Genomic DNA, 12425 nt, shown 5'->3' on the forward strand with positions numbered 1-12425 from the left:
TGAATAATAAATATCTATTCCAAGTCACACTTGGAATGAGTATATGAGTGCAATTTAAGTGTTTGCTAAGTGCAATTATCTTTAAACATAATTCCTATAAACTGTTTTTCTAAGTGGTTAGTTGACTTATCCTTTTCTGAGGCTTCATGCCTATAGTATCATGAATTACAAATCAATGAGCTATAAATTTTAAAGGCTAACTGAAACCCATGCTACAGTTACCAGAATTGTTGCTGCCCTCTGCCATAGGAGACATAATCAAACCACAAGAAAATGAGCTTCAATCAAGTATATCTTTATTTAAAAAGGAATATTTAGAACATCACCTGGGGTCAGTGTACATTCTTTTGCATTTCTAGGCCAAGTTAAGAGTGGTATTTTTAAAATAATACCTGAGACTTTTCAGAATTTTCGAGTCAAAGAAAGATTCTGTTACATTTTATGTGAACTTTAGGAAGCAGGATAGTGGGCAATATAGGAAGGTTTCAACAAGGGATTGAATTGAAGCTATGGTTCTCAAACTTTAGCCTGCAACAGAATTTCATGGAGATCCTAATAAAAACAGGTTGCTGGGCCCCACCCACAGAGTTATTAATTCAGTTAGTCTGGGGTAGGGAGTCCACAAATTTGCACTTTTTAAAAAGTTTTCAAGTGATGTTGATGATACTCGTCTAGGTACCACATTTTGAGAGCCCTCAAATTTAGAGATCTTCAGTTTAAACCTATTTTCTCCCAAATGTCCAGTTAACTAAATCCTCTATTCTCTGACAATGCCAGTTCAAATTTTGTTAAATATCACTGTGCATTTTTCATGGCTGCTGTTTTGTTTTTTTTTTTCCTTTTGTGGGGGGGCATACAGCATTTGTCTTTAAATATATTTTTATAAGTTTTTTTTCTCTTGACAGTATGGCAGTCTACTTATTAGATATGTTTCTCAGTGCTCAATTAATTCAGTCATATAACATCTATTCATTCAAAGCTATCTGTTTCCAGGCTTTCTCCTAGATGCTGAGGATACAGTCATAAGCTGAATTTACGTGGCTCTGGCCCACTGGAGCTTACAGTCTATTTGTGAAGACAAATATCAATCAAATAATCACACAAATAAATGTATAATTGGTCAGAAGGGAAGTAACATGCTTTTGAATGGGCAAATAACAAAGGAATCTAAGTTAGGGAAAGGAAAACTCTTCCTTGAAAAACTTTTTCTTACACTAATATCTGAAGGATAAATAGGCACTGCATGCAAAAGGTATTTGTTGAGGTAAGAGTTTTCCTGGGACCATTCACACTTTCTTTCCTATGTAAATCTGAACACATAGGAAGCAAATAACAAAATAATTACCGTTTATAAAGTATAGCCAGGCACTGTGTATACAAATTCGGGAAAATGAGAATGTCTTGCATTCTTTTCATAGTAGAACTCTTCTGACTCAGGTAATACTGGCAAGATTTTCCAGTGTTCACCTTAGTGAATGACTTTAATTCATGTTTGTCATGGTTCAAAATGAGCCCCTTTTCTTCCATTACCACAGTGTATATGTTGTAACCATTCGATATAGTAGACATGAAAATTAACCTTTTTGTGCTTTATCTGTACTATCTGGTTTGTTAGGCTGCTTTTCGTATTTTCGTTTATTGGAATAGTGTACTCAGGTAAAAGACTCTGTGTTATATCAGTTGTGAACAAATAGAAAATAAGGAAGTAATTTTCTGAAAGGAAAATCTTAGCATTCCAAAAGGAAATAAGGTATACCTTTTAAATATTCATGATTTGGGGCCTATCCTTTTACTTCCTTTCATCTATGGCAATAATTATCTTACCTATAGTTTTTTTAAAAAAGCATATCTTGTTCTACTGACAAAGTAGTATTACCATTTGACATTGGCACTAGAGCATAAACCTGCACTTAAGAAAAGTTTGTGAAATTGATTATAATAGGCAGATTCTCCTTCACATTGGTCAGTCCTCTAGTTAGCTAATATATGAAAGCAAATTTACTAGTTGAGCAACTGATACATTAGTGGCAAAAACAAATTTCCTGAAAAATTGCATTTGTTAATAAAGTAAAATCTGAATGAGACACTGTCAGAATATTAGACTTAAAATAGACTTTCCTTAGCAGTTTGTTTGGAAAAAAATTGCCCTACAGTAATGGGACTGACAGTTTCCCCCTTCAGGTTGTATTTTGTCAGTATCTTGGGGAAAATATTCTAAAACTTGAAAATAAAACAACAGTAAAAACAAATCTAGTCAATGCTTAAGTGTAAATTGTTTTGAGATACCCTCCATATCCTGTTTTTCTACCCGCCAACTATTCCCTCAACTGTCTTTTTTATTCTACTCCAGTCATCACTCAGGCTTAGCCCTGTGCAAGCTTCTTTCTAAAGGCACGTGCTCATTCTGTTTTCAATAAGCTGAACATTCTTCTTTCTCAGCATACCCAAACACAACCTATCCTTCAAGGCTCAGCTCAAATGCCACCTCCTGGTTTAAAAATCCCTGGTGTGGTACCTCCTTTCTCTCCCTCCAGAGATCTTTGGATTTCTTTTTCAGTTCTTTCTAATTCTACTAGCTTCCTACCAGACAATTGAGCCAGTCTTTGCAGTATCTTAATGTCTAAACATAACATATACATGTAAGCCATATGAACTAAAACTCTCCAGATATTTTCAGAGAACTACTTTCTAAGTCTTGATACTTTCTTTGCTGGCTTCCCTGCAGATGGTGATGGAGTTATGTGCAGCCGGCTCAGTCACTGATGTAGTGAGAATGACCAGAAATCAGAGTTTGAAGGAAGATTGGATTGCTTATATCTGCCGAGAAATCCTCCAGGTGAGCATTCATATAGTCATTTGCCCCTGACCTTGAAGAAACCTGGGGGTAATATATACAGTGTGTCTTATACTTGCTCATATAGGATGGTTTAAAAATTCTAAACTTCTGGATCAGGATACTGAAAAAACCAAAAGGCTTTAGAGAAAGCAGCTTTGACATAATGTCATTCCAAATCATGGCTTTTAATGGCTCTTTCAGAGTCAGACTACAGTGTTTGGTGGATAATGGGTGTTACTTAAAGTGTTAAGTTGTTGTGATTTTAGAGTTCTTTTTTTTTTAAAAGCATAGCACTATCATTGGAGATTAAGATAGGTTGAGAAATCTGTGTTTTACTCAATGGCTCCAAATCATCTACAACTCTTTTGCAGATAGATATCCTCTCTGAATAATGTCTTAATGTTTAAAACATTGCTTATTTTGAACACCAAATTGGATGAAAATGACAGTCTTCTTGATCTACCAAACTCAGATTTTTCTTTGTGTCTTAAGTGCTTAGAGTCACCCAAGAAGGATGTTAACAGAACTGAACAGCATCACTGATAAAATATTAGAATGCTGTCTTAACTGGATTCACTCATGGTAATAGTGTACATACTTAAAGAGTGCGAACTCTGGACTGAGTTTAAATTCTGGTTCATCATGTATTAGCTGTGTGTCCCTGAGTCAATTACTTAATTTCTCCAAATCTCATTTTCCTCACCTGTAATTTGGGGTGGAATTAGCACCTTCCTTAAAAGGTTGCTGTAAGGATTTAAGAGTTGACTCCATGTAAAGTGCTTAGCACAGTGCTTGGCAAAGAATAAGGACTCAATTGATATTAGCTGTTTTTACTGTTATTTCTATTATTAATCTCCTGTTAGTATGTAGAGCAATCTCACTGAAGCCAGGGCATGGGTTAGTTTTAGTGGTGAATGGTCTGGAGACAGCATGGTAAACCAATACAAATGGCAAGTACTTTAAAGTGAATTTCCACAGGCATACACGTGTTTCCCATCCTGAACCCTCCTCCCTCCTCCCTCCCCATACCATCCCTCTGGGTCATCACACGTGTATGCCTGTGGCGGATTCATTTCGATATATGGCAGAACCAATCAATATTGTAAAGTTTAAAAATAAAATAACATTTAAAAAAAAGAAAAAAAAATAAAGTGAATTTCCATATTCCTCCAAATTCTCAGCCTACAAGGTTGACTTGAAAATATTTTGGACTAAACGAATGGTTGGATAAGTAGAGTAAAACAATGGCTGAGCTAAGATAGTTCAGATATCCAGGTCTTTAGTCATGTGGTTAGTTGGAAAAAATGGAGACTAGAAACGAAGGTAAATGGCCCAATATATACAAGCATTAATTTTTGGTGTTCCTTCTCTTTCATGGATGTCCTGATTTATTTTCCTTTCCTTATAGCTGAAAGTACTATTTCTGGGAACTGGTTGTAGTATTTCCAGCCTAAAGAAGAATTTTGTCTGAAAAATGCAAATCTGGGCCATTTTTCTTACCAAAAGTCTTTCCAAAAATGCTAAAAACAGTACCAGAAAAAGAGAAAAGCTGTATATTGATCTTGCTTTTTTATATAAATGTATATATGTATGTATATGCAGGGCTTAGCTCATCTTCATGCACACCGTGTAATTCACCGGGACATCAAAGGTCAAAATGTGCTACTGACTCATAATGCTGAAGTAAAACTAGGTAAGTTTATTCTTGTAATACTTTAAATGAACCCCAAAATATCTTAACAGAGAAAAATCCTTTAAGATTACTGTTTTCTCTCATGTCACTAATATCCCCCTCTACTTATTTACACTATGTTGTCCCTGCCTGCAAAATAAATCAAAATTTGAAAATTTGTTTTGGAAGGGATGTGGGACAAGAGAAAGATGCACCTAACTGTTTCTCAGAAATCATTTTGAGACAATTTTGAAATGGGAGTTTTACATTTTGGTCATTGCTTTACCTTCTATTGGGCTTACCAGGCAGCTCAGTGGTAAAGATTCCGCCTGCCAATGCAGGAGATACAGGTGATGCGAGTTTGATCCCTGGGGTTAGGAAAATCCCCTGGAGGAGGGCATAGTAACCCACTGCAGTACTCTTGGTGGGATCTGCTATTTTATTTATTTCAACAATTTAATTGAGTGTTTACCATGTGCAAGTTTGTGTGTCATGAACAAAGATTAAACAAAAAGACAATTCTTCCACATCACAGAGCCATATTTTCCAAAGAATATCTAAGAACTTTTAAATTTACTTAAGCACAAATCGCTTCACTGGAATTTTCCCTCAAATATTTAAAGAACTGATATAAGTTAGAAATGATGCTCCAGTAATGTCCAAATCAAATTTGGAATTAGAAATCTAAAATCCAGAGTTTCTAGCTTTCAGTTCCAGGGTTCAGAATGGTATAGTTTATTGAAAATAATTATTATATTGTCTCACAGGCACACAGGGAACAATATGTTGTGCTCTTTAATGTTTAAAATAAATATTGTTGTGGATTTATAAATAATATCGTATAAATAATGTCAGTACTATTTAATGGCAGATGACCTCATTGATACAGAACATAAAATCACTGGCATCAAATCCTGTATTTAATCATATCAATTCTTTCCTACCATATCTGTGTGTGTGTGTGTGTGTGTGTGTGTGTTTAATAGTCACTCAGCTGTGTCCAGCTCTTCGCAACCCCATGGGGTGTAGCCCACCAGGCTCCTCTGTCCTTGGGATTCTCTAGGCAAGAATACTGAAACAGGTTGCGATTTCCTTCTCCAGGGGATATGCCTGACCCAAGGATCAAACCCGGGTCTTCTGCATTGCAGGCAGACTCTTTACCATCTGAGCCACCAGGGGCTTCCCCTACCATATCTCTAGCATGATCTTAAGATCATTCCCATTTTTCCTGCCAAATAAATATAACCAGAATAGAGTTTTTGTTCATTCACTAAGAATGCTTTTCACTGAATATTTGTGGAAGAAGCATGTGGTAATAATTGTTGTGCAGTAAGTTAAAAGTAATTTCAAGTAAATGTATTGTTCTTTTGTGTCTAAAAGCTACAAAGCTAGAAACGGAATTTTAAGACACTGTGTTAAAATACACAAGGGTCATTTGGATCTCACAGTGAAATGTGTAGCATGGATATAGTATGTCACACAGCTACATTCTGTGTTCACATATATGGTAGTGTTCCCATATATTTGGGTCAAGTTGCTAGCCAACCCTATCATCTGCATCACAGAACAGAAATTGTAAGTGAAAAGCCTCTGAAAAATCTGTCACAAAGTCCCTGCACTAAAGATCATGTACTTGACTCTGTAGGAGAGACCTTTTAGCACTGGATTAAAATTTTTCAGGCTTCTCATCTATATATAATCCTTATACATTGGTTTTTAGATTTCTTAGATCCCACAATATTTTTAAATGACAAGTTATAAGGAGAAGGTTGAAGAAGCAAAACCCAAAGGGAGTAACAGAAAGGAGAGAGACTGGACAATGACTGTATTGCAGTCTCAACTGATCAATAATCCTCATATTCTGGTCCCTAAGTCAGTAAGGAAAAGATGAATGATGCCACTGTTGGGATCTCATCCCTACTTTTAATTTCAGGTTTTCTTTTTTTCCTTTTTCTTCCATTTATCACTCTTTTCTTCCAGTCTTTGCTCATTTCCTTTTCTTCTTTGAATGTCATACATAAGCTTATGGCCTTCATAGATATTTCTTGGCCCTTAAAGTTGGCCCTCAGGGATAGTGAGAATGCTGAACTCTGATGTAACCTATTCTCAAAAAAAAAAAAGTATCTAGATAATGAGATTGTGCAACACCCAATGATTTTCATGTATTATGGACATTGTGTTGATATTGTTCTTATTAGTCCTTCCTTTAACACTGCCTTAAACTCTTAACTTCTTAATTTTTCTTTTCTTTTCCTAAGTTCTTTAAACTACTTTTCAGTCAGGGTTGTTAGCCATCCTCTAGATTCCTGGAAACCATTCTAAATTAGAAAATCTACTTCATTTTTCATCCATGTCTTATTTTTTCTGGACTAAATAACCCCAGTCTACTTTAGCCTTTTTTTCTGTCTGTTTCTGAGGATACCATACTAAATATTTTCATATAATATATCCCACAGATGAATAGAAGACTGAACTTTAATAGTCTAAGCTGAGATATGGATACCACACTAAATATTTGCATCTGATTCAGAAGATCTGTAGAAGAACTTAAACTAAATTTTAGCATAAATTTATTTTTCTTTATTAGTGTAGTAGAACTTTCTAACATCATCAGTGAGACTTCCTAATGAAGTACTAATAAGTTTTTGATTTCTTAGATATTGCTTATAGTGCTGGTCTTCTTCCAGCTTGGTGGCAGGTCCAAACACTACATATGTTATCACTTCAGAGGTTTAGGGTATACTGATGGAACTTTATTTTTAATATTCATGGTAAACATTCAGCCAAACCTACTGTAGATTTATAATAGCACTGCTGAATCTCTTTCCAACATAAATACCAGCAAAAGCCTGTTTCCCAGTGTTACTGGAGTAGACTTCATGGTAAAGTTTGCTGGGCTGGAATGAAAATCTGTTATCCATTGTGGCTTTTGTATTGGCTTTCCAAGTTAAAGCAATAACTTATTGAGCTTTTTGTTACTCATTAATTATTTTGACAAATGAATTTTGCAGTGGATTTTGGAGTGAGTGCCCAGGTGAGCAGAATTAATGGGAGGAGAAATAGCTTCATTGGAACCCCATACTGGATGGCACCTGAAGTGATTGACTGTGATGAGGACCCCAGACGCTCCTATGATTACAGAGTAAGTGTAAGGATTCAGATAGTAGGAAACAAAATTTGTAAAGGACTTTTGACTTTTTATTTTAAATTATGAAATAAAAGAATAAAAACCACTACTCCTATATGTGGTTTGATGATGTGTGTAAGAATAATATTTTCTAAGAATGTAGGCGAAGTAGACCATTGGGAGTTATCCATATTTGAGGAAGAATGTCTAGTTCATCTTGTTTACAACTTCTTGGTAAAGAATATTATATTATGTGGCTTTATATGGAAATTTAACTTCCAGGGACAGAGTGCTTTATACACTTAAAACTGAGTAAATGTAAAGCCAATTATTAATCCCCACAGTAACTTAGCTCCAAAGAGAAAAAAAAATAATAATTTGATTACTCAGGGTAATGGAGAAAGTCTTTGGCATGGTTCAGCTCCAAACCACAGAAAATCAGTGGAATAGACAAATTAAGTAACAATTTATGCTATTTATTAAAATTTCCACTGAAGCTGCAATTTGGACAATATACATCTATGTACACATTTTAAAAAGTTGATATGGAAAGAAAACACTCCATTTGCTACAGACTGGAAAAACCACACTCACTCTCCACATCATAGCTCATCCAAACAATTCATTGTGGTTTCATTGTGTGGAACCTAGGACTCAATACTCAAAGTTGATTAATTCAAATTTCATCTCTTTTCCTTTTCCCTTAAATGCCCTCTGCTTGATTTGCAAGCAGATCTGTTGAGAGCCAATACTATTAGGAGCTATGGAGACAATGGAAACATAATGTTCTTTAAGTGACTTGCTGTAACAATAATGCTTTAGAACAGTACAGTTTTTGGCAGTCTTCCAAGGACTTTCATCTCTATTAATTATACACTTTTAATTTTAAGTCCCACATAACTTAAAGAAAACTTAAACTTATATCATCACAACAACTCTTTGAAGCTAAGACATCTATAAACAGGTATTTTAAGAATTCAGTTAACTTGTTTAGGAGTCATTAAGCCAAACAGTGCACTTCTAGCCCTGTGCCCTTTCTACATTCTAAAAAACAAAGTACAGTTAACAGTAGTGAAGGTCATTCCCTGGAGCCTCCTAAAATGTATATTTTCCTAGAATTATAATAATTCTGTCCTCAGTTTCCTATATTCAAGGAACTCCTGAAAGTGCTTATGTATATAGTATTTCATTTAATATTTATGCTAGTTCTATAACATGGATCCTATTATTATAATCTCTATTTTGAAAGTGAAAAAAAGAAAGTGTTAGTCACTCATTCATGTCTGACTCTTGCGACCCCATGGACTGTAGCCCGCCAGGCTCCTCTGTCCATGGAATTCTCCAGGCAACAATACTTGAGTAAGTAGCCATTCCCTTCTCCAGGGGATCTTCCTGACCCAGGGATCAAACCCATGTCACCTGTGTTTCCTGTATTGCAGGCAGGTTCTTTACCATCTGAGCCACCAGGGAAGCCCTAATAGGGTAAAATTGAGGTGCAAAGTGTTAAATCATTTACCTACGATCTGACTTCTTTAGAGCTAGTAGTATGTGATTGGATTTCTTTACAACAAATTCCTTTTGGTATTTCAGTTAAGGTAACAATAGCAATACATCCAAGATGAATTTTCCTTTCACTGAATCCCCACCCATATCAACTTGTTGTGTAGTGCAGTACTGGCTGGTCATAGGGTCAGATAACATCTTCCTATAACATCAGTCTATAATGAAGAAAACCCATAAAATGGCTGTGGCATTGGTACCTCCCCTCAGCCAAAGATTGTTTAGAGATTCTAAATACTATCTGTTTCCCACTTTTAAGTGACTTTTTTTTTTTTTTTTGGTCATCTTTTCCTTTGCAGAGTGATGTATGGTCCGTGGGAATCACTGCTATTGAAATGGCTGAAGGGGCTCCTCGTGAGTAATAATATTTGATGTTGGTTAAAAGTTATGAAACATGCTGTACAAATCTGCCACTTGTACCAGTCAGCTTGTACTGATCACACAGGTGCCACACCATGTGCCAAACTATAAATGATGGTCTTTCCCAAATTACGAAATGCCATAGTCAGAATGGCCAGATATGTCTTTAAAGAAGAGTTTGTATTTTTCTCTGTTAAGATGTCTTATTTTAGGCTGATTGAGTATTGACTCAATTTAGCCTCAATAACATTTGGTCACGATAGTAATAACCAAACAGAATCTAAAGGCGTTCCAGTACATATTCACTGATGAAATATTTAGGTTCCTGAACAGTTACACTTATATACTTCAGACTGTGCCAGTTAAGAAAATCCTCCAGTAGTTCCTTTTAATTGAGCCAATCCTCAACAATATAGAGAAGGAAGCTTTTTTCCCCACTTTGGGGTCAGTCCAGCTATCACTGGTGACTTCCATGCTCCTATCAGCCACTCCATTGCCCTCATTGTTCCGTAGGCTCCATTTTCTCTTGTTTCCCCCTCCTTCTCTTCATTGAAGTAACCTGTCAGTAGTCTGTTCTTCAGGTTACTGCTTTCTGATAGGAAAGTAAAAGTGTAATGTGAACTTGAGTATAAATGATTAATAACCAGCAAATGTATAATCCCATAAACAGGGCATATTTGCTGTTCTCAATACCTAAATCCAAGAATATAAGTAATAAACACATTCATAGTATTGATGAGAAGTGAGAGAAATGCCTGAAGTGTGTATGTCAGGGGGCAGGGCTTGCAACTGCTTTGCTTTTCCCTCTCCAAGCAGATCCTGTAGGTTCCCATGTTCCTATGTGCTTCATCTGTACAATATCTACTGTTTTAACACTGTGTTTCATTGTTAATGGGAGTAATTTCAAGGAGTAGAAATAATGGTAACATAAAACTATTAAGAATCTCTGGTGTCCCCTGGAATATCAAGAATTTCTGGTGTCCCTTGGAATATCACATATCACAGAATGGGCATGGATTAAAGCTGGGTCAGGTATGGAGATCAGGCCACTGCACCTCCTATTAATTTATATAAACCTTGACCTTTGAACGATTGCCTTTATATTATTCTAATGAAATTACCCTGGGGACTTTATTTATACTACTATGAGAGGCCAATTTGGCACTGGAGATTTTTTTTTTTTTTGAGATGTATTTTGGGAGAGGAAGGATTCCTCTAAAGAGTTATTAATATCAAATTGTCCTCACATGAATGACACACTTTTAGTATTAGGTGAAATTTACACTATGGCTCTCCTTTGGGGAATTATTGCACTGCCAGTTTTCTTTAATCAAAACACAAGAGGAAATAAGTAAAGTGAGACACATATTTAAATACTTATTGAAAAGCCCAGAATTCCCAAGCCAATGAGGTAATGAATTTATATACCACATATTGGAATAGGCTTTTCTTTGTATGGTTGTGTTTCTGAAAAAGAGAATGAAAGTCTAGTAATTTTGCACAGAATTGAGGTGCCAGATAGCTAAAATCTTTCTTATAATATCAATAGCTAATATTTATTAAGTGCTTACTCTGTGCCAGACATTTTTATAGGTACGTTGCCATTTAATCCTCATAACAACTCTTTGAAGGAATTCTTGATGTATTTTCTGTTTTTAAGATGAATTAACCAAAGCACAGAGAGGTAAGTAATTTGCCCAAGGTCACAAAGGTAGAATTAGGATTTGAACACAGATGATCTAATCTAGAGGGTGTGTTCTTAATAGTTGTACGTGCGTGCTAAGTCGCTTCAGTCGTGTCTGACTCTTTGTAACACTATGGACTGTAGCCCAACAGGGTCCTCTGTCCATGAGAATTCTCCAGCAAGAATACTTGAGTGGGTTGCCATGCCCTCATCTAGGAGATGTTCCAGACCCAGGGATCCAACCCATGTCTCTTATGTCTCCTGCATTGGCAGGCGGCTTCTTTACCACTAGTGCCACCTAGGAAGCCCCTTCTTAATAGTTACATTGTATCTACTTCTTTTCCTAGGACTGTTAGCTTCCAAACCAGATCATTCTCATCTTTTTAGACTACTAAATCATTGTTTGCACATTATTGTGCATAGTTACTAGTATGATAGACTTTTCAGCCTATAATTACATATTCCAGTTTTACAACTGTGGAGGATACCGGCAGTACACAAGCACAGAAGAGTACTTGACTCCACCTGTGTTTTTGACTTCTCTAGATAGAAATCATCAATCACACATTTCAAAAATTTAACCTAGTGTAATTTATTATTATTTGTCACACTTGGAAATAGTGAAGGTTTAGTATCTTATATAATGGACAGCTTGTATTAAAGTCAACTTTTCTTCTAACTACCTTCTTTCATATCTATTCTTCAGTGTCTATTCAACATGATATGTGAAAGAACACTGAGAATCCCCTCTGGAATTAGGAGTTTGTTCTGTAGTTACCTTTCTTACTCATTCTAAACTTATCTATTTTCCTTTGCAGCCCTGTGTAATCTTCAACCTTTGGAAGCCTTATTTGTTATTTTGCGAGAATCTGCTCCCAAAGTCAAATCCAGTGGATGGTAAAGATGAATGACTTAATCTCTTAAACACATTAACTTGGTATTTTTATATAGCAAAGAAGTTTTAATTCATTTGATCAGTCCTGTTTCAATATCCTTGTTGGACAATATTTCCTAAAAATGAATACCTTAAGGAGTCTAAATGAGTACTGTTCATTAAGAGCTAGCTAGCCAAATAGAAATAATACTCTCCATGGTATATTATGATGACAGTACTGTCCTGGCATTAGTGACATATTTAGTTTTGTCTCCTGTAATGGGCTGGACCAATGGAAGCCATTTGTGAAGT

The 12425-nt window shown here is 35.8% G+C and overlaps 1 protein-coding gene across 2 annotated transcripts in view; it reads left to right on the top strand.

Annotated features, from left to right (window-relative positions):
• Window positions 1–12425, top strand: part of NRK (Nik related kinase) — a 128354-nt gene that overhangs the window by 68539 nt on the left and 47390 nt on the right. For both annotated transcript variants that reach the window (XM_027533152.1, XM_027533153.1), the window contains exons 6-10: window positions 2726–2836; window positions 4439–4529; window positions 7520–7650; window positions 9495–9549; window positions 12058–12136. In XM_027533152.1, the coding sequence (XP_027388953.1) occupies window positions 2726–2836; window positions 4439–4529; window positions 7520–7650; window positions 9495–9549; window positions 12058–12136 (467 nt within the window). The remainder of the gene's footprint in view (window positions 1–2725; window positions 2837–4438; window positions 4530–7519; window positions 7651–9494; window positions 9550–12057; window positions 12137–12425) is intronic.

Source organism: Bos indicus x Bos taurus, chromosome X (genome assembly GCF_003369695.1).
Source record: "Bos indicus x Bos taurus breed Angus x Brahman F1 hybrid chromosome X, Bos_hybrid_MaternalHap_v2.0, whole genome shotgun sequence".
Lineage (NCBI taxonomy): Eukaryota > Metazoa > Chordata > Mammalia > Artiodactyla > Bovidae > Bos > Bos indicus x Bos taurus.